This window comes from Ischnura elegans, chromosome 4 (genome assembly GCF_921293095.1).
Source record: "Ischnura elegans chromosome 4, ioIscEleg1.1, whole genome shotgun sequence".
Lineage (NCBI taxonomy): Eukaryota > Metazoa > Arthropoda > Insecta > Odonata > Coenagrionidae > Ischnura > Ischnura elegans.
Window position 1 is genome coordinate 110176307 of NC_060249.1, and position 22394 is coordinate 110198700.

The 22394-nt window shown below is 37.0% G+C and overlaps 1 protein-coding gene across 2 annotated transcripts; it reads right to left on the reverse strand.

The window, feature by feature from the left end:
* Positions 1–10112: 10112 nt before the first annotated feature.
* Positions 10113–21454, reverse strand: LOC124157884 (ATP-dependent RNA helicase me31b). 2 transcript variants are annotated; one of them, XM_046532951.1, is made up of 11 exons: positions 21318–21454; positions 20440–20654; positions 20279–20357; positions 19396–19630; positions 18965–19108; positions 16735–16829; positions 16529–16651; positions 14576–14704; positions 12293–12473; positions 12000–12211; positions 10113–11917 (listed from the first exon to the last, which is right to left on the reverse strand). In XM_046532951.1, the coding sequence occupies exons 2-11, from the start codon at positions 20520–20522 to the stop codon at positions 11843–11845; spliced, it is 1356 nt and encodes a 451-aa protein (XP_046388907.1). In that variant the 5' UTR covers positions 20523–20654; positions 21318–21454; the 3' UTR covers positions 10113–11842. The 2 variants fall into 2 exon arrangements, with proteins under 2 accessions (XP_046388907.1, XP_046388908.1); XM_046532952.1 differs by lacking the exon at positions 21318–21454 and adding an exon at positions 20831–21130.
* Between the last annotated feature and the right edge of the window lie 940 nt (positions 21455–22394).

Sequence of the window (22394 nt, forward strand, 5' to 3'; positions counted from 1 at the left end):
TTTTCAAATTTAATTTTATGGCTATGTTAAATATATTTTATTTATTAGCCTATCGTATTAGTGTAGTTTTGTTGTTTGGCACAGTTAACGTAAGCACATTGCTCTGACGCCCCGAGCATTTAAATGTAAAAAACAGCAATTTATTTTTTTTCAAATTCAATATTATTGTTATATTAAATTATATTTTCTTTTATAAGTCTATTGCATTAGTGTAGTTTTGTAGGTTTTAATTTTTCAAAGATTTGTGTATCAAGCGACTCAAATATTTCTCCTTGACATCATAGGCCGACGAAAAATAAATACGGTTTTTTTTTCTTTATTCGTGAATATCAAACCAAATTCGTTTTCGTTCCTCGTTTTTCGAAGCTTGATGCGTCCCGAGAATGTTTTCCCTGTCTTAAGGTTACGCTCACCCATTTGCCATACGTGCATGTGTTCTTTAAACCCTGATTTTATTTATTTCTGGAGAGGCTTGTCCGCTGCCCATGTTAATAAGCAATGATCATAGATCGCAACGAAACTACACACTCTTCTATAAATGTGTTCACCGCCACCTAATACCAGTGCTTGTAAAACCAGCACACCTCAGCTAGGGACAATTCATCTACATCTATATAATACCCTACGAGCAGGCGGCAGTGTTAAGTGTTTGGCAGGGGGTGACGAATCACCAGCATGCAGCATGAAAGAGCATCCCCACATGCACACCACGTGGAGATAAAAATATTACGCTTAATAACAAAAAATACGAGCACAGTCATGTAAATTCAAAAAATTTTCAACGGTTAGTAATTCCTTTGGTAAATCCATGCCAGGTTAGAACAACGAAATGATAAAAAAAAAATGCAATGAGTCGTCATAGCGAGTGACGCCATTAATTTTATTAATCGAGACACCACTGCTTTCCTTAGTAGTACGAGGAAATAATGACATTTTAATATTTCTCTGGTCTGCAGTCTTTTTCAAATATTTTCCACTCGCATTCAAGTCTACTACAGTGCAACGGTACACATAGGATATTTTACACGTCGTCTGAGAAAACATCTTCTCCGAATATACTACGTAAATTTAGCCTACACTTTTCTTTTCGCTCCTGTGAATATTTCCATTTTAGCTCGTCTAACATATTGGAAACCTTGCACATTCTATCATGAAAACTCATCACGAATCTGGCCGCCCTGCACTGTTTTCAGTTGATAACAGATATCAGTCTTATTTCATAAGGGTCCCACACGCGAGCAACTTACTCCAAGTGAGGCTTTATTACATTATTTATTAGATTTCTATGTTTCATCCAACTCTGATAATTCTTTTCACAAATTAGAGCTTACGGTTGGTTTTCTAATTATACTCCATTGCAATTTTCAGATTATCAGGCACACTCAAATTTATCCCTAAAACGAACGACATCATTAGTCCATAAAATTAAATCACTTGATTACGAGGCAATGTTTTAACACAGTTAATCGAAACGACTGAAACTAAATCATCCACAGTCAAAAATTATCACACTTTTACGTAGAGCATAAATAATAATTTTCAGTACATCATACCTGTTATCCCCTTCCGCAAGTAAGGATGTAAGTGCCCAATTTTTCCTATTTATGCACTAATAGACTATCAGGAGACAAGGGACTTCAGAAGACACGACTTCATTACTTCACATTACATCTACCGAAGTCGGCCAAGGTCGCGGAAGAATACACTAGGGAGAAGAAATCAGGCGAATAACAAGAGCTGACCAATCACAGTTCAGCATGAGAATATCGTTTGTTTCCCCCTCCCCCGTAGCCATGGTGAGGACACGAGAGGGAGAAATAGGGGTCCAAGAAGCGACTCCCAGATTCAGCCTTTTGCATCGTAAAAATGATTTGCAGAGCTCAATTATTTTTGACATTAAAATTAGATAAATCATTATATCCATAAACAAACTTCACCTAGGTCCGCAAGAAGGATCACCCATTAATATCGTAGTCAAATATTGTGAAGATTGTGAAAATTTTGGCAAGAACAGACTTTTAAAAAAAGAGCTTTTTGCGGTCCCTACTTCTTTCCTTCGATGCATTACCACCCCTCCATACTCTCCTTCCCCTCCTTGCCTTCTTTCCCCTCACTTCTTCCCCTTCACTCCCTTGGGTGGTCGTGGCAGCATGGTAACGTGGAGTTTCCTGTGAACCACCATGATTTGGAGGGTAAACTTATGTTAGCTCTCAGTGGCGCAGCGAGGGGGGGTTTTGGGGATGACTCCCCCCCCCCCATAGTTCAGAGAAATTTTCAAGTTTAATCCATTTTACTTAATTGGATCAGTATTACTTATGGAATAGTGTTAGAAGTAATCAAATATCCCTCAAAAAGCCGTAAAACTCGCCATTTTGAACCATTATTCTTAAAAAATTTCTGGAAGAGGGCCCCCGCAACTCCTGCTTACCCTGGCGGGTGTGCAATACCCCCACATCCCTAAGTATTAATTGCGCCTAAAACCCCTCCTAGCCTTAATTGTTAGCTACGTCCCTTATAGCTCTAATATCCGCATGCAAGCCGGTAGCTCTTATATTTGAAAAATAATCTCGTCATAATAATGTCAATCAATACGATTCGAGGACGGGCTGCCCCCTTTTTTTTATGGATAAAAATAGGTAATTATTTTCATAATTGTATTTCGTCTTGCTGCTAAGAGACGGGCGATGAAAAACTACGAACCCGAAGGTGATAAATGATTTCACTTCATCAATTCCTCGTACAAGCAGCAATCTTTTTGCTCGATCGCGGCCGAAGATGATAAATATAATTAGGTTTTAGGGGAATAAGGGATAAATAGGGGGTAAGCTCCACACTCACCCTTCCAAACCAACCTTTGCAAAGGTTTTGGGCTGAATCACAGGGAGATAGTGAATACAGCATAATGTTATTCAGCATAAAGAAGGAAAACAATTGAAAGGTGAAGAAATAATACGAAAATAATCTCCTCGCCGATTTTGCACTTGTCAACATATATCAAATGCGCATGCTTAACATGTACTCAATTTTGGTTGGTACTGTATATCTTGCGATCGAGCTATCGGTAATCAAAGCCAATGCACCGAAAAATATCCAGCTACCGCGAATTGCCACTGCTCCTGACTCCACGAAAGTAGAGGCTAATAAATACTGATCCGCAGCATAGTTTGATGGTTCGCGCGACCTAAGAGGTTTATAAGCCGGCCTTTTACGATATACTCCAGGTCACACTGTTTATTGCTAGATATATAAGCACAGCCGTTCTCAGGGTGAGGCGAAAGGCTCAACCGCACACGGTATACAGTCGAAAAGTTCCTGCATATTTGTAATTTATTTTTTTAACAAAAAAGCAACATATTATTATAGCTTTAATTTTTATTTATTAAAAATCTGAATAAATTGATACCTAAAAATAATTAATATTGAAGCCGGCTCTGCCCTAAAATAGTCAACATTTACTGTTTCCATTAAGAAGATTGTAAAAGTCTCAATTTTGTACTTGTCAACATATATCAAATGCGCATTGTAAAAGTCGCTAAGATTGCCCGTCACTTTGGAAATGGTGACTTTTTCAATTAATAGAAGGACATTGAAATCTTCTAGGATCACTACAGCATTTCTCTCATCTAGCCTCGAATAACAGTGAACAAGTCAACGTCATGTCGATATCAGCAAATTTATGGACTTCCATTGCATCTTGCCAATCTTGAAAAATCATCAATGCCACGGAAGAAAAACGCCTAACGCGGTGTGGAAGAATCACCACATTATCGTACCAATAGAAATTTAGTGGCAAAACTCTATGATGATAGCTATGATAAAATATTATTGCCAAATGAAGCCATGAACGACTTCTTTGAAGCTCTGTTTACGCTTTTTTTCCCGTTTTTGCCGACGGTGCGTTATCTACACTGGAATGGGCGACGCAATGTAAGATTTCTTCTTTGGGCACTCGCAATGTCCATTCATAACGTAAGAACTGAGGGGCTTGCGTTAAATTTTAATCGGTATCTAAATTTCACTATTCGATGAAAAAGCAATTAAATCAATTCCACGTTCACATCGTGGTTGAAATTAACTAAACGAGGCTAGACGAAGTAAAATATTTGGCAAATACCTGATACAATGACTCAATAGACCAATCTAGACTCATGTCTAGAGAATACATGTCTCCTTATGTGACAGCCTAAATACATCTAGGATTTATCGAACGAGTCGCAAGAACGTTATTAAATATCAAAGCAAAAGGGAGATTTCAGTTTACTCTAGTTACCCACATATTGCATTAGAAGCAAGCAATCCATCTCGAAGGCAATGACGAGTGAATGAGGTAAAGGAAAAGAGGACTTGGTAGGGTTTGGACTTTACTCTTCGTCCACCACTGTCATCGGCTTTTGGCTGCAATACTTCAGGGCTCAGAGAAAATTTAATCCGCCTCCCTCGATGAGGAAAAGGTGCAACGATCGAAAGGAATGGGGTCCCCACGAAGCGAGGAAAAAAAGGAAGAAATAGGTGGCGGGAGGGAGAACTAGGGATCGAAACAAAAGGGTGAATCTAGGATATTCTTGAGGTGTGGCCGCAAGATCTTGAGATGGTAGGGAGATAGTAGGGTAGGGACGACGCACTTTGGAAATTTTAAAGATAGGTCGGGGATTCCCAGAAGTATGACTATGATTAAAGGAAAAAAGAGGGATCCCTCTCCTTACTCCGGTATTCAATCATAAGATTGGTTGGCAACAGCATGAATGTCTCCAGTCCTCTCGTCTCTCCCTCTTCATTTCCTCGTAACTTTTGCACCCAACATCCTTCGTTATTTGGTCTATACACTTGAGCCGTGTCTTCCTCTGGGCCTTTCCCCATCAACTTGTCCTTCCACGATCAATCAACTGTCAATAGATCTCCCGAGCCCCATCATATTCCCAATATGTTGGACTCTTCCATGTAAGACCGATTTTAATATGCTTCTTTTCCCTTCCATTTGATTCAATATCTCTTTCATTTGATATTCGGCCTGTCCACTTAATTTTTAGCATTCGTCTATAACACCATGGTTCAAAATGAACAGTTTTTTCTTATCCTCTTGACCCAGAGTCCATGTTCCATAGCCATATAATGCCGCAACCCATATGCCTGTACAAGAAGTATTGTGTGCCAATATTCAGTAACAGACGTCATGATTGTTCCAACTATCTTGCCTGTTTTTCATTCTTATGTTTTGTATATTTTTGCAAGAAAACTAGTATAAAGAAATTACTTAATACTTTTTCTTTATTTAAAACCCAATTACACCGTTTCCTTAACATACTTATTCCCTGATACCGTGAAAGGGCGAAATTTTCGCGCGGGTAACCTAGTTTTTAAATTATATTCAATTTAGGTATTTTTTTCTTTTTCTCTAGCATCATTCGATCGTACCAGAACGTTATACTGCAGGGGAAACTTCATGACGAGTGGCGAAGAGACGTTCAAACCGTTCAACGGATGCAAGCAGGCGGCGGGAGCGCTGACACTGCCATCTACTAACAGACAAACAAACTGCCCGAAGAGAATTTCCGCCCCGTACATCACGCAGTCGCGACGGCAACGCTTCCCGTGTCAGATGAGAGAAGTTACAGGAAACCGGTTGCGAAAGTGAAAAATTCAAAAATATCGGCGAGAGGTTTGAAAGTTTGATTATATCAACCTAGCTAATCTGAGCGGCTATAAATGCGACATCGTTTAAATTAAGACAACCGTCAATCGCGAGAATTCCCAATCTCTCCGGGTCAGAATTCGCGCCGGCTTTTCCTCCTTTGTTAAACATAATCTTCAATTGATGATTCCTAGACCAATTACGAATCGACATAAAATTACCTTCCCAAGCCGGAAAACTCTGAGTACATACATAAAATAGAATATTCCTTAAGGAATATTTGATCAAGCATTCATTGTAACATAAACGATTATTGAATCGAGAACACAAGAAGAGTATAAAGACAGAGATTTTAGATTCTGTATCTTATGCAGTATGGTCTCATATTAAGTACTCTAATATTATGTAAACAGCCTCTTCAGAAAACATCTAAGTTGAAGTCTCCATCATAAGAATTTCAATACTACGTTGCCAACGTAAGCTGCCCATGTTTATCGAGCTTGATGGAAAACTACTTTAATAAAGAATTCATTCATTCTGGAAGGGAAAGAAAGGTTACTTAACTAATGGATTTATCGTAAGGTAAAACGCACGTTCCTAGGGGCGTCGCAGTCCAATGGGCGCCTTCTGTTACCTCATGCGAGTGGCTGCTTTATCGCATATCGCATTTATGGCATAAAAATCGGGTAGGGGAGGGGCTCAAGTGAGAAGTGGCGCTCAATGGAGAGGTGCCTATAGAACTTTGAGTAAATCCGGCCCTGGGGGTGGAGAGAAACCCGGCGTCGGCATAAGCTTGCTCTTGATGAAATGTCAAGGGAACCGCGGCTTAACGAAATTCGAGGGACGAAATGCTGCAGGTGAAATGTCCTCCACAAAGCATTCAAGCAGATCGATATCGAATAGGGTTTCGAATAATCTCTGCATCTACAAGGTTTGAACCCTGTCTCACAGAGTGAGGAGCCAGCTCTCTGGTTACCACATCGATCCAATGTGGAGTAGACTATTTGCGATAAAAAATTTCTCAATGGATTTCGGAAAATATTGATAATTCAAAACTAAAATTAACACCCCTATATTGCAGCTTCTTTTTAAATATTAATTTTAGTTCAATATTTAAAATAATCCTAAAATTAGAAAACGTCGTTCGAGAAAAATGGTGTACCCTAGTAACACAGTCTGTTAGCCCAACTTTGTTTTGGTAGGCATCGTTGGGGACACTTTTGGCCAACAGACTGTGTTACTAGGGTATGCAGTTCTTTTTTCTTCGTGCACATGGTGGCAGAGATCAATTTGTATCACCCTACGAGACTAACTCACAGCAGAGAGAATTTCCGATTACCTCAAGTCTTTTTAGATTTGACACCTCAAATTCTTTCGCTACACAGATCTATGGAATGACGCGTACGTAACGGGATTTTTTCTGAAAGACATGCCCTACTGAGCCGTGGGCCGCAACTTATTTTGCACCCATTGCTCGAACACAGCGAGAAGTCCCCCGAAACGCAGAGGAAGCGGTGATGTCGATGCCCGCCTGTCCGAAGAAGTGCCTCCCACTTCCCACGGGCAGCGCAGCCGAGCCCTTCGCCACGCCACACCCGAGTCATCCACGTGACATCCTGCGGGCCGCAATCAGGACGGTCGCCAGCGTGGAAAATGGCAATCGGCGGCGCATGTATTTGTAAGTGGGAAGTGACCACGGATGACGAGAAGGGATTTCGGTCGGGAGATTCAGAGGAAGGCGCCCGCAAGGGACAGAATTGAATTCGAAGGAGGTAGACGTGGATATTTGAGCGCCAGGTATGGAATACCAATCCTCTCAACCAGAAACTTTCGGCGGCATTGGCGGTAGACCTCAATTAAGGCGTTCGACGGATAGGTTTTCCTTTGATAAAACAGAATATTCTATTCAACTGATTTCTTGGCAAGTTACGTATCAAAATAAGCTTAATTGTATAACTCGCAAATAAAAAAGAAAACTACCGTAGAACTCTGGGTGTGTACATAAATAAAAAAAAAGGATGTCTTCTATCAATTTCCACAATAGAACAAGGCGACATATCTCAAAGAATTTTCGGTCAAGCATTCATTACATTAAAAACTCCTATAGGAATAATATATCGCATAAGGTAAAGTGATAGTTTTCAGATCTTCGAAAAATACGACGTGAATTCAAGTACACGTTTTGGAAAATGGGCCACGTGCTCATATTCTAAGACCGTGGCCACGTGTAACATAACATCCTTGTGGAAACAAAATAGTATCTATATCACAACGGTCACTAAATACGCGAGACTTGTTCCGAAAAGTATCATCCAAAATATAAAATTAGTAATCCGATTCGACGTCTAATAAAATGCGTTCGGCAGTAACTCAAGAAAATTTTTGAAAGCAATAGTTTTCGACGAGTTTGAAGAGATGATCCATCCTAAGCGTATCATCCACAGTCCAACATAACGGTACTTAGATCTTCGGTGCACCGAGCTTTTGGCAACTCCTACCTACCCAATGTGTAAAGACATTGTTAAGTAATGAACGCACCTAACATTTGACAAATATCTTTCTTATGAGGGAATATATTTCTAGGAATGTCTATCCAGAGTATGCAATTGTGAGTTTCAGAGCGACGATAGGAAATGCTAAGTTCAACAACAAATGAAATTACAATCCCCCAAATAATATTTGCATGCATTATTTGAAGGGCGGCATAACAGTAGCAGATAGATGGGGGCGCCCCCCCCCCCCCTTGTAGGACCGCCCGTATTGCCAAACATTGCAGAAACACAATTATAACTTCTTTATATCATAAAATGGCCTCGTCCTGTATTTTTATATAATCACTAATTAAAAACTTTAACTTTGCATGTGACTTGATATTTTTTAATTACGGTAGACGTAAGGGTAACTAAAGGAATCGTCTATCCGTCCCCCCCTCTAGTTTTTTTCTGTATCCGCTACTGAAGCATTAACTCATAATACGATTGTATATAATTTGCAGCGCCGAAATTTCAAACCGAAGCATATTTATGAGAACTATTTCAGTTTAATTATAACGACAACTTTAGAATTTACTAGCAAATTGATCTCAGAGCTGATCAGTGGCGGATAGAGAAAATTCAAGGGGGGGGGGGCGCAAAAGACATCTTGAGTTACCTTTACTTTTATCGCAATAAAAAATAATTAAGTCACATGCAGAGCTTCAGAATTTTTAACTAAAGTGATTTAACACACATTCAAGACAATGCCATCGTATGATATAAAAAAGTTAAAATTATGGTTCTGCTATGTTTGGCAATACGGGTGGCCCCGCAAAGGGGGGGCGCGCGCCCCCCTTCTGTATCCGCCACTGGAGCTGATACGTAAATAGGCACTTAGAAACAATTTGAAGCATCGAAGAGACCTCTTACGCATTCTATCATTATTGAAGTTAAATTAGTGTAGTGACACCTCCCAAGTAGTTAAGGTGACAATTCCAATGACTTCAGAATAAAAAATACTGGGGCAAAATAGCTTCATTGGCCTTGTTCACATGGTAAATTAACCTATATGAGTTAATGTCTAAATGCATGCAAAAATAAACCATGTTACCACCGTACTTTGGCAATTCCACGAACAGAAAATAAGACTGTTATAAGTTGGTTAATGCATTCATACATGCTGCGTTGCACCTGAATTGCTTATGTATTCACCCAGTCTTATCTGCTGATTTATCCTGCAAACACATTCAATGCAGGCTCGATTTTCATTAAAGTTGTCTGAATCAGCCGATAAAATAAGAAAGAAAACTAGAGGATTTCGCACCATACCTTCCGTTCAAATACTGCTATGTATTTACAAACAGTGCACGTGGGTTGTAAGCAGGAAGCTTGCTGAAGGCCATGCACACGATCAGAAACCTCCGAAGTGGATTTTAGTCACATACAGAGGTAGAAAAGGGCTCCCGGCCCAACCGACAGAGCACATCAATTGACATATCTTGGCTTGGACAGTGCCATGTCAATTGACATGTTCTGCACTGAATGTATTAAGAGGTGGTCAGGAATGCACAATAAACAATCCTGAACTACACTTATCCCCAGTACATGCAATGCTGTTTCAGGTTGATGTATGTTATTGACTTACCTCTTCATCATACTCTTGGATAAAAGTAATTGAATTTGACCATCTTTAACCTCGACTAGCCACTTGAACCTTAAGAAGCCTTTAAGAACATAAGAAAGGGAAATGCAGGGAGCTCCAGCTCCAGAAAAGATGTATTGATGTACCACGTTCAGGCCTTCATTGAGAATATATAATGCAGCCACTAATTCTCTTTCCTTTTCGAAATGATCAAGCTAAGGAAAACAGCAGCAATATCACTCATAACAATTACACCATCATTAGATACCAACATAAATGCTTGGTGTTTATGTATCTACAAGCCATGCTTTACCTGAAACAGAGTAATGGGAATAAAAAGCAAGTCTTGAAGAATAAAAAAAGCAAAAAGAGTGAAGAGCAAATGTATTTGCCAATTATTTTCCAAAATTAAACCATGCAATAATGGCTTCCACATTTCTTACTGCTCCATTATGCATTTCATCGTTCTTCTGATGAATATTAACAACACTTTATATCATCACTTTCAATTGTGATATTCATAAAATTTCAGCCCAAATATTGAAAACCCTTCACAGTTTAATTTCTAATTTTCAAATGTAAAGCCAAAAGGTTGCCATCAGCCAATATGTGAAAAATTCACATTTCAAAACATTTTTGAAGTACACTTCATCCGTTTCTGTGGTCCAATTGCAATATGGAAACTTAAGATTACATTTTAAAGAAAAGAAAGATTCATTTTGTGTTTAAGTGTGGGACCACACACAAATTCACAGCAAAATGTCAAGAAAAAAAATGGTATTCCTGATGTCATACCATAAAAGGAAAGATTAATTAGTCATCATGCCACTAAAATAGTGGCATGAATAAAAGAATATCTCCTGAAAGTTCCAGGAAATAAAATAACGCAGCTTAAAAATTTTGAGTAGTAGTTGGCCACAAAGAGCTGCTTAATGACAAATGGATCTCCAAGCAACAGGTACTGATGCTTTCCTAGCTGAATGAACAGCCACCCCCAATTCCTTTTTATAACCAAACCAAAAGTCTTCTTCAGATTCCTTCCCTCAGCATAGCCGTCAACGTTTCTTGCAAATGTGAACACAATTTCCTATCCACAACACTGTTTCACTCAATGCATCTTGCAAGTGGAGTTCAACCTCCAACAGTAAAAACATACGATCCGAACTTTTCTTTTAAGTCTTCCTTCCACTTTTTTTTCAATTGATCCCTTCATTCACACAGCCACACTTAAGAAAAATGGCTTCAGACTTCCACCTCATATGTACAAATGGTAAATTACTAGAATATTTACACACACATGACCAATTCTCATTCACACAATTCAACATTTACACTTCAGGCACATTCATCTCTCACTCACCTAATCCATTCTTTTCCAAGAAGTTCATTCACACGAACAAAATTGTCATATTTACATACACTCTTATCAAGCAAATCTATCATGATGAGGTCCCACAAAAGATGCACCTGCCTACCTAGCTTGAAACAACCATAGCTTGACACTTGTGGAGATCCAGGGAAGAAAATTTTTAAATTAAATTAACCGAAAGAATTAGCCAAGTGTCAGCTGAAGCCGTTTCAAGGAATACCGAACACGTAATTACAGAGACCACAACATGACAGAGAGAACTTGAATCATATAAAAATAAATTTACAAAACTACAATACTCTGCATGGCTTCAATGGAGAAAACTATTTTCTCCTCTGGAATACAGGGAATAAAATAAAGTACTTGGCATCATAACCACATGGTAATGATATCGATAATCGAACATTTCACCAGATGAGCCACGCAAAAGAAAGTCTAGGAATCTCACCAAAACAAGCCACAGACAGATGGTACAACACCCACTATATAAATTGTATAAAAATCTACACACAACAAAAAGTTTTACTAATCCTTTGTGATCTTCCTCAAAAATGGAATATCTTAACAGAAAAAAAAATGCTTCACTAGTCCTTCAATCACTTGGCAAACCTGTGGCTTGATTGGTAATAAGAATGTCTTCCGTATGTACAGCGCAGTGAAAATAAACATAACGAGTCCTTTTTTCTATAAATAGCAGGGATGTGTCGAGCTTTGGAGTACGGGAAGTCTTATTTGCTCACATTCCCATCCTCAATCGCAAGGATATCATCATATTTAGCAACATACAAAGATGGGTCAATAACCTAAAAAAGAAAAGATTATTTTAGAAAACTGCAATTCACTATCAACCAAAAAATTGCCAATGCTCACTTATTGACATGTTACCTTTGGAATAGGTTTAATTTCTGTGCCAAGCTCCTGTTCGATGCGATGTAGAGCAAATCTATCTTCATATGTGATCAAATTGATAGCAATCCCAAGGTGACCAAATCTACCAGACCTGCCAATTCGGTGCAAGTATGTTTCAGCCATTTTTGGAAAATCGAAGTTGATCACAACATTCACAGCCTGGACATCAATACCTCGAGTGAAGAGATCTAAAGAAAGATATTTTTATTAGATTTTCAACAAAAGCCAACCAAATGCTGAGCCTTCAATGTTGAGCCAACCAAAGGTACCTGAACAAACTAAGTTCCTACAAAGACCAGCACGGAAGTCATGAAATACTCTGTTTCGATGAGCTTGGGCCATTTTGGCATGAATGTAATAACAGCAGTATCCTAGTTCTGTTATCTTCTTGGCCAGGAGTTCTACCCTCTGAGTGGAATTGCAAAAGATTATGCTCTGATTTATTTGTAGCTGAAATAAAGAGTAGAAAATAATTGGTAGCTGACATAAGCAACCATGTTAAAAACTAATGATAGATACATTAAGATGTTCAGAAAAGGCACTACCCCATTGCATAATCTTTATTACCAAGTATAGATTTTTTCAGAAACCTAGGGCTACAATACACCTTGATCACTTCAAAATCAAGTACACAGTCCATGCCAAACAATTCAAAAATAAGCACATATTACAATTAACTTTTTATTAGCAACTTCAAAGAATCTACAGGAATATATTAAATAGGCCATCAAATAATGAACAAGATATACTGACATGAATCAAAGAACCTCATTTTCAAGAGGTGAAATGAGTTTTTCAAAACTAGGTCGAATAAATGAGCATTATCTTCAGAAGGATTAGGAGCATCTGTAGAGCATGAGGACTAAATTAAATAGCCATTGAATGACATCAGATTTTTATAATTTGAACAATATGAATTGACCATCTATATAAATACCAGCTAAAATTTTACTCTTTTCTCCCCCAGATATTACAAACTTAAATAAATGAATTTAATTAATGCACAAGAAATACCACATAAGATTGTTAGAACCTATAATGATAGAGAAGCTAGTAACAACAGCAGGCAACTGATACTTTCAATGGAAAAAATAGAACATAGTAATTATCATACTTTAGTTCAGAGTTTAGCTCTAATCAAAAATCCACATGCCTGGCTGATCACGGAAAATAAGATAAATCACCAAATATGATGATGATGATGATTAATCTGCCAAGATCAATTTCTGTATCACAAGGATGTCTAGATAACATTCTAATATTGCAGGCAAACTTTGGGAGATGGCTGATGAGTTTGCATAAAATTGTCTAAAGAAGAAGAACAACACTACAAATTTTAATATAGCTTATTTTAAATAGCAAGAACAAGATAAATGGCTCAATTAAAATACAAACTTAATTCAATTGCCAATTTATTCCTTTACATAATTCTACAATAAACCAAAAAACACTGAAAGGAAGTTTTGGCCACTAAGGATACATGAAAGATTCACCCCTGAATTTTATGATCCAAAAGGTGGACATGAAGCAATCCATACACGAGGCTTAACCATCATAAGATGGACAGCATGACACCCAAAATATAAGTAAAAATTACTACTTCTCCCAATCCTGTACACAATAAATGCGTGCAAACCTAACATTACAAGTAATTATATACATGAAAATAATGCCTTAGACCTATAACTATATTTTCAATTAAAGAAAGCAAGTCAATCCCCTGACATACACCTAAGAAGCCATACCATAAGAAATTGTTCAAAACTATGGTCAGTTATCTAACTGGTCTAGTTAAAACCCAAGGCACTATGACACATATTAGGCATCCACTAATTTGATCAGGAATGAATAAAATCAAAGACAACCAAAGTATGCAATATACCTAAACCTAAGTGAAAAAGAATAAAATTCAAATGACTAGGATTCAAATCAAAATGGGAGCATGGATTAAATGCTAATCACTCGAACTACAGTCACAGCATTAATTAAATTCAAACTCCCACTATCCACAGCTTAACCTACAACTATAACAGCAGACAGCATCCTTACCACTGTAGCCTACATAGAAGAGACCATCCAATACAATTCTGGCCGTGAAAATTTCCGCCCTCCCCCCAACATACTACAAATGACAAGCTACTAAACTTCGTTAACCCTCAATGGATAAAAAGCCCAAAACTACCACATTGGCATGAATTGAAGCATGTTTACACAAGGACTGTAATGGAAAAATTGAGTCTTCCTGTGAGTACTTAACTAGTACTACCCAGGCACATAAATGAATAATACCGAAATCATGCTTGCAATCACAGTTCAGTTCCTCAAAACTTGAAAATTCAACTAAGTGACATGATAGATTTAATTATTATTATTGTATATTTTAAAAATGTTTTTCACATTGGAGTCTGAATATGAAATGAATTTTAGAAAGGAGTTCATGAATTATTCCTGCAAATATCCCATGCTACCAGAGGCAAATGATATTGATAATAGCCAACATTAACCAGTGTAGATAATAATGATATCTCGAAACAAATTTTTTAATTTCTTACCTTTGAGAAAAGGGTATTCAAACAATGCACCTTCTGCCTCTCCTGCACAAACGCATAGTACTGAGTAACACCTTTTAAGGTCAATTCTTCCATCAAGTTTATTTCATATGGTTCCCTCAAATGTTTTTCCTTGAATAATTAAAAGAAAAAAATTTGAAAAACAGAATTAAAAAATTACCAATACATACATACATACCATAACTTCACAATACACATTAAAAAACTAGTATTTTCCATATCCAACAAATATTAAACAATGGATGGCAAAAAATTTAATTTTCAACCAATTAGTAAACAACTATCAAATACAGAATCCAAATCCATGAAAATGCCACTTGGTGACTGAAATGTAATACAGTGGAACTTGTTAGTAAATTCCTCCTTAGCATGGCAATTTTTCTCAGTCCCGGTACCATCCGAGCAAAATGCAGGTCAAACTGTTTGGTTGGTACGCTTTAAATAGTGGTGCTTTCTTGGGTAGTGCGCTTAATTATTTGTCATGAAGAAACTCGCAAGTCACGTCCTAGTATTTTCTGAGAGTGTAAACCTGTGAATTCATTTATTTTATTATTATCATAATTTAAGTACATGGGGACTAGCCACAGTGATAACATAACGGGATCCTAGCAAGGCAAATGATTTTTTCTGTGGATTTTTCACATAATTATTATTATTATTATTATCAGCCATTGACCTCGTTACATTCATTCCACATTTTTCTTTATGGTCGCGTTGCATTCAAATGGATTTTCAATACGAGGAGTATGCACGTCATTACTTGACAAGTGTTGAGGGAGCAGACGATTCTTTGGAACTCCATGCAAAACTTGACATAAAAATACTTGATCTCAGTACAAGATATAGAAAGCAGACTACATGGACAAATGTTTTAAGAGAATTTTAACTTTAGAATATAAAAATCTGCTTGTAATAATCTTTAAATGTCTTATTTAACATATCAATATAACAATCTATTCACTCATCAATATGGGTTCATTTGAGAACCAATGTGTACGGCTGCTGCATTGTGATTTTCACTCGCATGGTACTTTTAGGCAGTTTGGTGCTAATTTTCCTGATTTCAAATATGTAAAAAGTTTAGGAAGGCTATCCCACAACAACTTAGAACAGAAATTGTAATTATGATGAATTTACCAACGATTGAAATTACCCCAATTTCTATTATTTACTTCACTGGTTAACACATTTTCTTGGGTAGTACATTCATTCTGCGTGGTCCCTTCAGAAACGTACTCAAGAAGTTCTACTGAATAAGCAAATCAGTTGTAAAAGATGGAAAAGCTATTTTTAACTAAAATGACTTCATTGATTGTTAGCATTATGACAATTATTCACTGCCAAACGGAGTAAAATTTCAAGTTCTAATGGCAAACGGAGCCTAATAATGACGAAAACCCACCCACATAAATCTGGTACGCTACACTACGCTAAGATTTCTCGGCTTTTTTATTGGTCTTTTATAAGTTCCCTGTTGTTTTGGCTGTCTACTGAGAGTTTCTTGGCTATTGGTAATTTCAGTTGTTTAAAATTCTCGTTGTTATCATGGCATAGTTCCTACGGCTTGCTTAAGTGGGGGAGGGAATATGGGAGGGGATAGGGGCAGTTTGGGGGACTGTTTTGTGTTTTCTGAAGGGGTATATTCCCAAAGGGTTTTCAAAAGTTCGTTCTGCGTCGCTGCGAAAGATTTTTCATACCGGGGAAGGTATGATTTTAGAATGGAGAGAACAGGAGTTATCTTCAGATCTTTCCTGATGTTTCTGTTTGAGACGAATAAATCTGGTACAATAAATTACAAAGACCAGACTATGCCACATTACAAAATCTATAAGAGATCACATTAGCTAGGACAATTTTTTATGAGATTGATATTTTACAGCTAATTACATGCATTTGCCCTTAATTTTAGCCTTCAAAATTTAAGATACTACCTACCATAAACTGCTTCACAGTGAGTGGAAATGTGGCTGAATACAGTAGAATCTGTCTCTCTTTAGGTAACTGTGATATCACGTAATCAAGCACTCCCTGGAAGTCTTGAGATAATAATTTATCAGCCTGTCAAGAGGAGAATATAATTAGATTATGTTAAACATATAAACAATATAATTAATAAAAGAAGTTATCAATTCATTCCTCACCTCATCCAAAACCAGTATTTTGCAGTGGTCCATATTTGCCACCTTTTTGTCCATTAAATCTAGGATTCGGCCAGGAGTAGCAATGATTACTTGGACTGAAAGAGGAGAGGAATAATTAAAATTGATCGAAGAACACATTGGTATTAACTTTTAATCACTTAAATCAGCAATGGACGTATCACTTACATACAAGTGAGGGGGAATCCAGTTATCATCATAATTGGAAAAGATACACTAATATTATTTAGACTAGAACATTGAAAAATAACTCAAAGCCAACAGTACATCAATAAAATAAACTTGTTGACATGAGCTATAGTGATGTCAGGTTCCTGAGTCTACAACAGCAAATTTTTTTGGTACCACCACTTGTAACCTTATACAATAACAAATTAATAGATAATATGTTTAAAGCACTTTACAATTACGAAGGATTAGGATCTAAAATTCTCACATTAAGTTTAAACTTCTAATTACACAATTGTTTTCTTTGTAACATGCACAGTCACTGTAATGAGCTTCAAGAAAAGAAAAAAGTTTTCTTCCCACAATAATAGTGAGTAATAATTTACTGCAGTCATATCTCAACTGGAGATGCGCTGTCTTTAGAACTGAGAAAGGCCAAGGCTTAAAATGTTTACAATAAAGAGATACTTTAGCTAATGCATTGATATAAGAAACTTGAATTAGGGAACTTGTGAACAGGATCTGCAAAAAGCTTTTGATTGATTGGCACAATGACAGAAAGATTAAATTGACTGTCCATAGGACTCAGAATCACCAATCTGGGCTAAAAATAATAAAATTATTAGCACTGCAAAACGAGGTTTCAACTGGCATTACTAAATACAGCAATAGGAACAACTAATTCATAGCACCAATATAGATAGTCACCCAAAGATGTCAATTTTAGTACCAACCCACAACAGTTAAAACAATGCCAGAAACTGGGATGGGACATTAGGCAAATTTAAGTTTATGTCAAAATATTTTAGTCAAAATGTGCATGTTATTTTAAGAATGAGTGAATTTCAATACTAACGTGGCCAATAGCATTATTCCTCCTAATTTAGACAGGAATTTTTCATAGACAACATAAACTTCAGGAAAATACAAAATTTTGCAGAAAGTTTATTAGGTAGCAATATTTTTTCTAACTAGAATAATTTTGCAGAAAATTTTCCTGAATTGGTGACTGCCAACTTGCTTAGTAAGATCATAAAAAAACAAAATGTTCACATTATAATATTTCCACAATTCTTGTTATTTTCCTCAAGTTACAATGTAGAAGATAAAAATATTGCATTTTTCTTAAAATGTTTTTGAAGAAATGAAAAGGCCATTATGTTACCAAATGCCTAATTTAAGGTTAAAAAAGATTGAAATCACATTCTTCTTTAGCTGATTATACTTCAATCACCATTTATTTACTAAATCAAATCTTTTCATGTATTACCCAAGACAGAATAACGGAAATGACTTCCACTGCGTAAGCTGTTCCTCAATAAAACAAGCACTGGTACTTGAATAACAGACAATATCCTGAATATTACCAGCAGGGGAATTGTTACTATCCAGCAACTTTTAGCCAAAAACTCACAGCTTCTCTAATTCAAAAATTAGTGAAATTACTCACCACCATCTCAAATGCCACAAGCCCTTTGCCATTAACTAGTCAGGTCGCCCATCACACAAATTTGTCTAATCTCAGTCTTATAAAGTAAAAAATAAAAGCTGAGGGGAGAGCCATGCTTGAGCCTGAACATGCGTTACCTTTGAATAGAATCTTTTTATTGCTTTAAGAAATCATTTCTTCGAATGAGAATCATTAATCCAAGGCCCCAATTTGAGATTATAAAGACAAGATCTAGCTTCCCCCATCACAATTCCATGACCAAGGGTAATGTATACACAAACTTCCAGTATGCTAGCTTCAAAACAGTTACAGGAATTACTTTGGAATGCTAAATGTAAAAAACCAACGTCTAATAGCAAATTATATTTGGGCTTTCAAGTCAATCCCCTTGAATGTACCAAGAAATTGGAGCTTTCAAGATCATACCACTAGACAGTCCACCCGTTCCACAGCATCTATATGGACCAAGTATTAACCTAGCAACACTCAATTTACCAAATCCACCATTAGCTATAAGAAGCCACCTCAACCAACTCATACATTAATACAACAAAAATCTCCAGTAATAATGTAATAGGAAGAATGTCAACCAACCTTTTTGATAGATCCTCATGATATCATCTCTAAGGTTTGTTCCACCAGTTGTGACCATTACCTTAACATTCATGTGCTTGGCAAGTTCTATACAAATTTGACTAGTCTGCAAGGCCAACTCTCTTGTTGGCACAATCACAAGTGCTGAAAAGAAACAAATTCATGTAATTCTACTCTATTAACTAACACACTATGCAAATGGTGATGGAACATCAGAAAAGGACGTTTCACTCAACAAAGTGAGGGGGAATCCTGTTATCATCATTAAATGCACATACTCAAATTGAGGAGATGCATGCAGCTTTAAATGAATTTATGTGATGCATGACCAATTTTTTCTAAACTTAAGTGTAATGCACAACATTTTACCTCGCATAAGTGACTAGCATTAGAATAAAATAAAACCCTTAAATGCAAGAATCGTTTCTCACCTTGAATGTGATCCTCATTAGGGTCCACTTGCTCCAGTACAGGAATTGAGTATGCTCCTGTCTTTCCTGTACCATTCTTGGCTCGTGCTAAGATATCCTTACCACTCAGAGCAATGGGGATGCTTGTCTCCTGAATCGGTGATGGCTTTTCCCATCCCTTTTCGAATATTCCCATTAAAAGCTCTCGTTTTAAACAAAATTCTTCAAACTCATTGCCTTTCGTGTCAGTTACATCCTATAGACAAAAGCAAAATATCTGATGAATTGTCTCCAACAATAAGTATGACTATAAAATGGATACGCTCATAACAGAAAACAGTGCATCTAAGTTGAAGATGCAAGAACCATTGACAAACTTCGTGATTAGTAAGATCGTAAAAAAGAATCATCCTATCACAAAGGAACCAATTGGAGGAGTTAAGGTTGTCATACATTTAGTCTTACTACAATTTTCTGCCATTAAAAACCCATTTCACTAATTAAGATTGCTTAAAATTGGTCCTTCTCGATGTAGTGAAAACCCAAAACGGCAAGAAGTTGACAGGAATTTCCCACATGGCGAAAGATCCGAACGAAAAATGTATTCTATTGCTTCAACATAAAAAAATTCAAAAAAGCTTCATACCCATTTCGCAAGCGGGTGCCATTATCCCAAACCACCAAGGTCTGCCTTTAATTATGCCAACATACCTCCAGGATCATGGAAGAAACTTATCATAAAGTAACTGTCCTCATTTGCACCAAACGAATTATAAAACTCGCAATGCATTGGTGCGATGAAATTACTGTAGTCCACAAGCGAAACCAATAGGCTATAGCTCGCCTACAGGCATTAAAGTGGACAAGCACTATAAACCCCAAAATTGTATAAGCGGCAACTTACACTGGTCCTGATTCTCTTGTCTTTTGGAGGTATCTTAAGCTTCGCTTTCCAGCCGACATCATCCATTTTCTCCATCTCCCTAGAAAATAATGTAAACACGTTTTTGCTTTGTATGTCAGGGCCTTTTATACAAAGTTATGGCAATGTTTAAAGTCACTTACCCCTTCGTTTGATTGCTTATGCTATTTAACCCAGTCATAACAGAATTATGATTGGCGGTGTTCAAATGCGTTTCTGTCATCATTTTGACAGGCTCTGGCCCAAGTGGCCGTTAGTCACGTCCGAAGCACTCCGTGCACACCTTCGAGTACCTCTGGTAAACGTCAGAGAATTCAGGCGTCCTTCAGAGCACAAAAGTTACGGATAATACAGGTTCCTGTATAAATAACGGTTATCGTATTCAGAACAGCAAATTATGCACACAAAAATCAAATGCGTACATCTCCATGTATATATACACACTAATCATCAGAAAAATGCACATATGGATTACAGTAATACGAAATGATAGCAACGTAACAATTTCAATGATAGTCGAAAACAAAGAAGTACCGTTAGATGCACCCACAACCTGAAAGTAGTTATGTGCGGATGAAAATCGAAATATTGAACCCTCGATCAGCGGAATTCATTTCAGATTAAAGAAATCAGAACGTCACTCGCTGCTCTCCCAAAATTGCAAGAGTAGCCTTTTGAAAATAGTTCAGCACAAATGCCCCGAAGATAGCTTTCTTGGTAACTCTCAGAATAACTTAACCACTTGATTCACATACATAATACCCATGAATTCTTCTTTGAGTCTAGAAACCTAATTAACCCCTGTGAAAACGCAGATGCAAACGGATTTCCAATTCGAAATCAGAAGCTCCTTCAAAGATGGCGACCTACGTCATGTCCGTAAAGAATTGTGCCCATTTTTTGACCCAATAGCAATACTGGGTACCTACGACCCCACCACTGAAATCAGGTTACAGATGTATAAAAACGAAAGTAAGAGCTAATATTAACCAAATGAAACATCTAAGAACAAGCTATTTACCTTCGATGAGGATTTAAGGACTTCCCTTTAGTTCACGACAAAATTTTATCCACCTTACGTACTTGCGAACATGAAGCTCTCTAAAGAAGAACGAAGGCAGCGATGTTAGCATTCACGGCGAACCTCAACCAACGTTCCCAGAAGTCAACGTTAGATAAAATCTGACAATCGAAGTGTCGTCTGCTGTAATTGTAAATACGAAGTAAATATCAAATTACCTGGTGACCTTTGGTTATCTTACCTCTATGTAATATGTAAATACGTGTCCAGGAATATATTATTTAGGTCAAGAATCTGATTATAGGGTCAACCTAAAATTTTAATGACCTATCTATTCGCCGTTTGGTCTCTACGAATTGTGTTTTTATGTTAATAGAACTAATTACTTTTACTACTGATAATCGCAGGCTATGCGATTTTCCTTTCAATATTTTAGTACCCCTTGATGAAATATTTTCCGCCATCAATTCACTTGTTATGTGCGATGCTGGAGGATATCTTAGTCTTCCAGAACGTCATTATTTCGGCCTTATTTATTTAATTGTATCGAAACTATTATTTTGATTTGTCTTGTATTAATCTCTGCAAAATAATTTATCGTTTTTTGGCTTCTTCGACAGGATATGGGTCGTGAGGGAGGTCATGGTAATCTTGCCAGAAGTGTCAACTTTGTAAAATAACATCACTTTAAAGTTCTAAGTGGCGATAGCCGTAATTCTTATCGCTATTTTTGAAATTTCGAGATTATTATCAATAATATCCCAAAAATAATTAATGATTTCCCTCTCGCTCATGCCGAACTTCTTTAAATTTGTTGTAATTTTTTTGCGTGAAATTCTGCGCTGCGTGGTGTTAGAGATAAATACTAGCACAATGATATCAATATTGTCCTCCGTAACTAACTTTACATGAAGGTCAGCTCAACAATAAAACTATATTATTTTGAAACATTTTCATAAAAATAGTGTTCTTTATTGCAAGCATATTTAAAGATTACCTTTAAATGCAGTAAAACCCTCGAACACAAAAAATCTACTAGATATCTAACAAATTTAAATAAATCTTCTTCAGTTATTA

Bases quoted from the DNA above. Each gene is read 5' to 3' on its own strand.
- LOC124157884 (XM_046532951.1), bottom strand. From the start codon at position 20,522: ATGATGACAGAAACGCATTTGAACACCGCCAATCATAATTCTGTTATG. The intron at 19,109-19,395 runs GTGAGAAACGAT...GTTTCTTTTCAG, and splicing joins TAATGAGGATCACATTCAAG to CACTTGTGATTGTGCCAACA. The intron at 16,830-18,964 runs GTTGGTTGACAT...CTCCTCTTTCAG, and splicing joins CATGAGGATCTATCAAAAAG to TCCAAGTAATCATTGCTACT.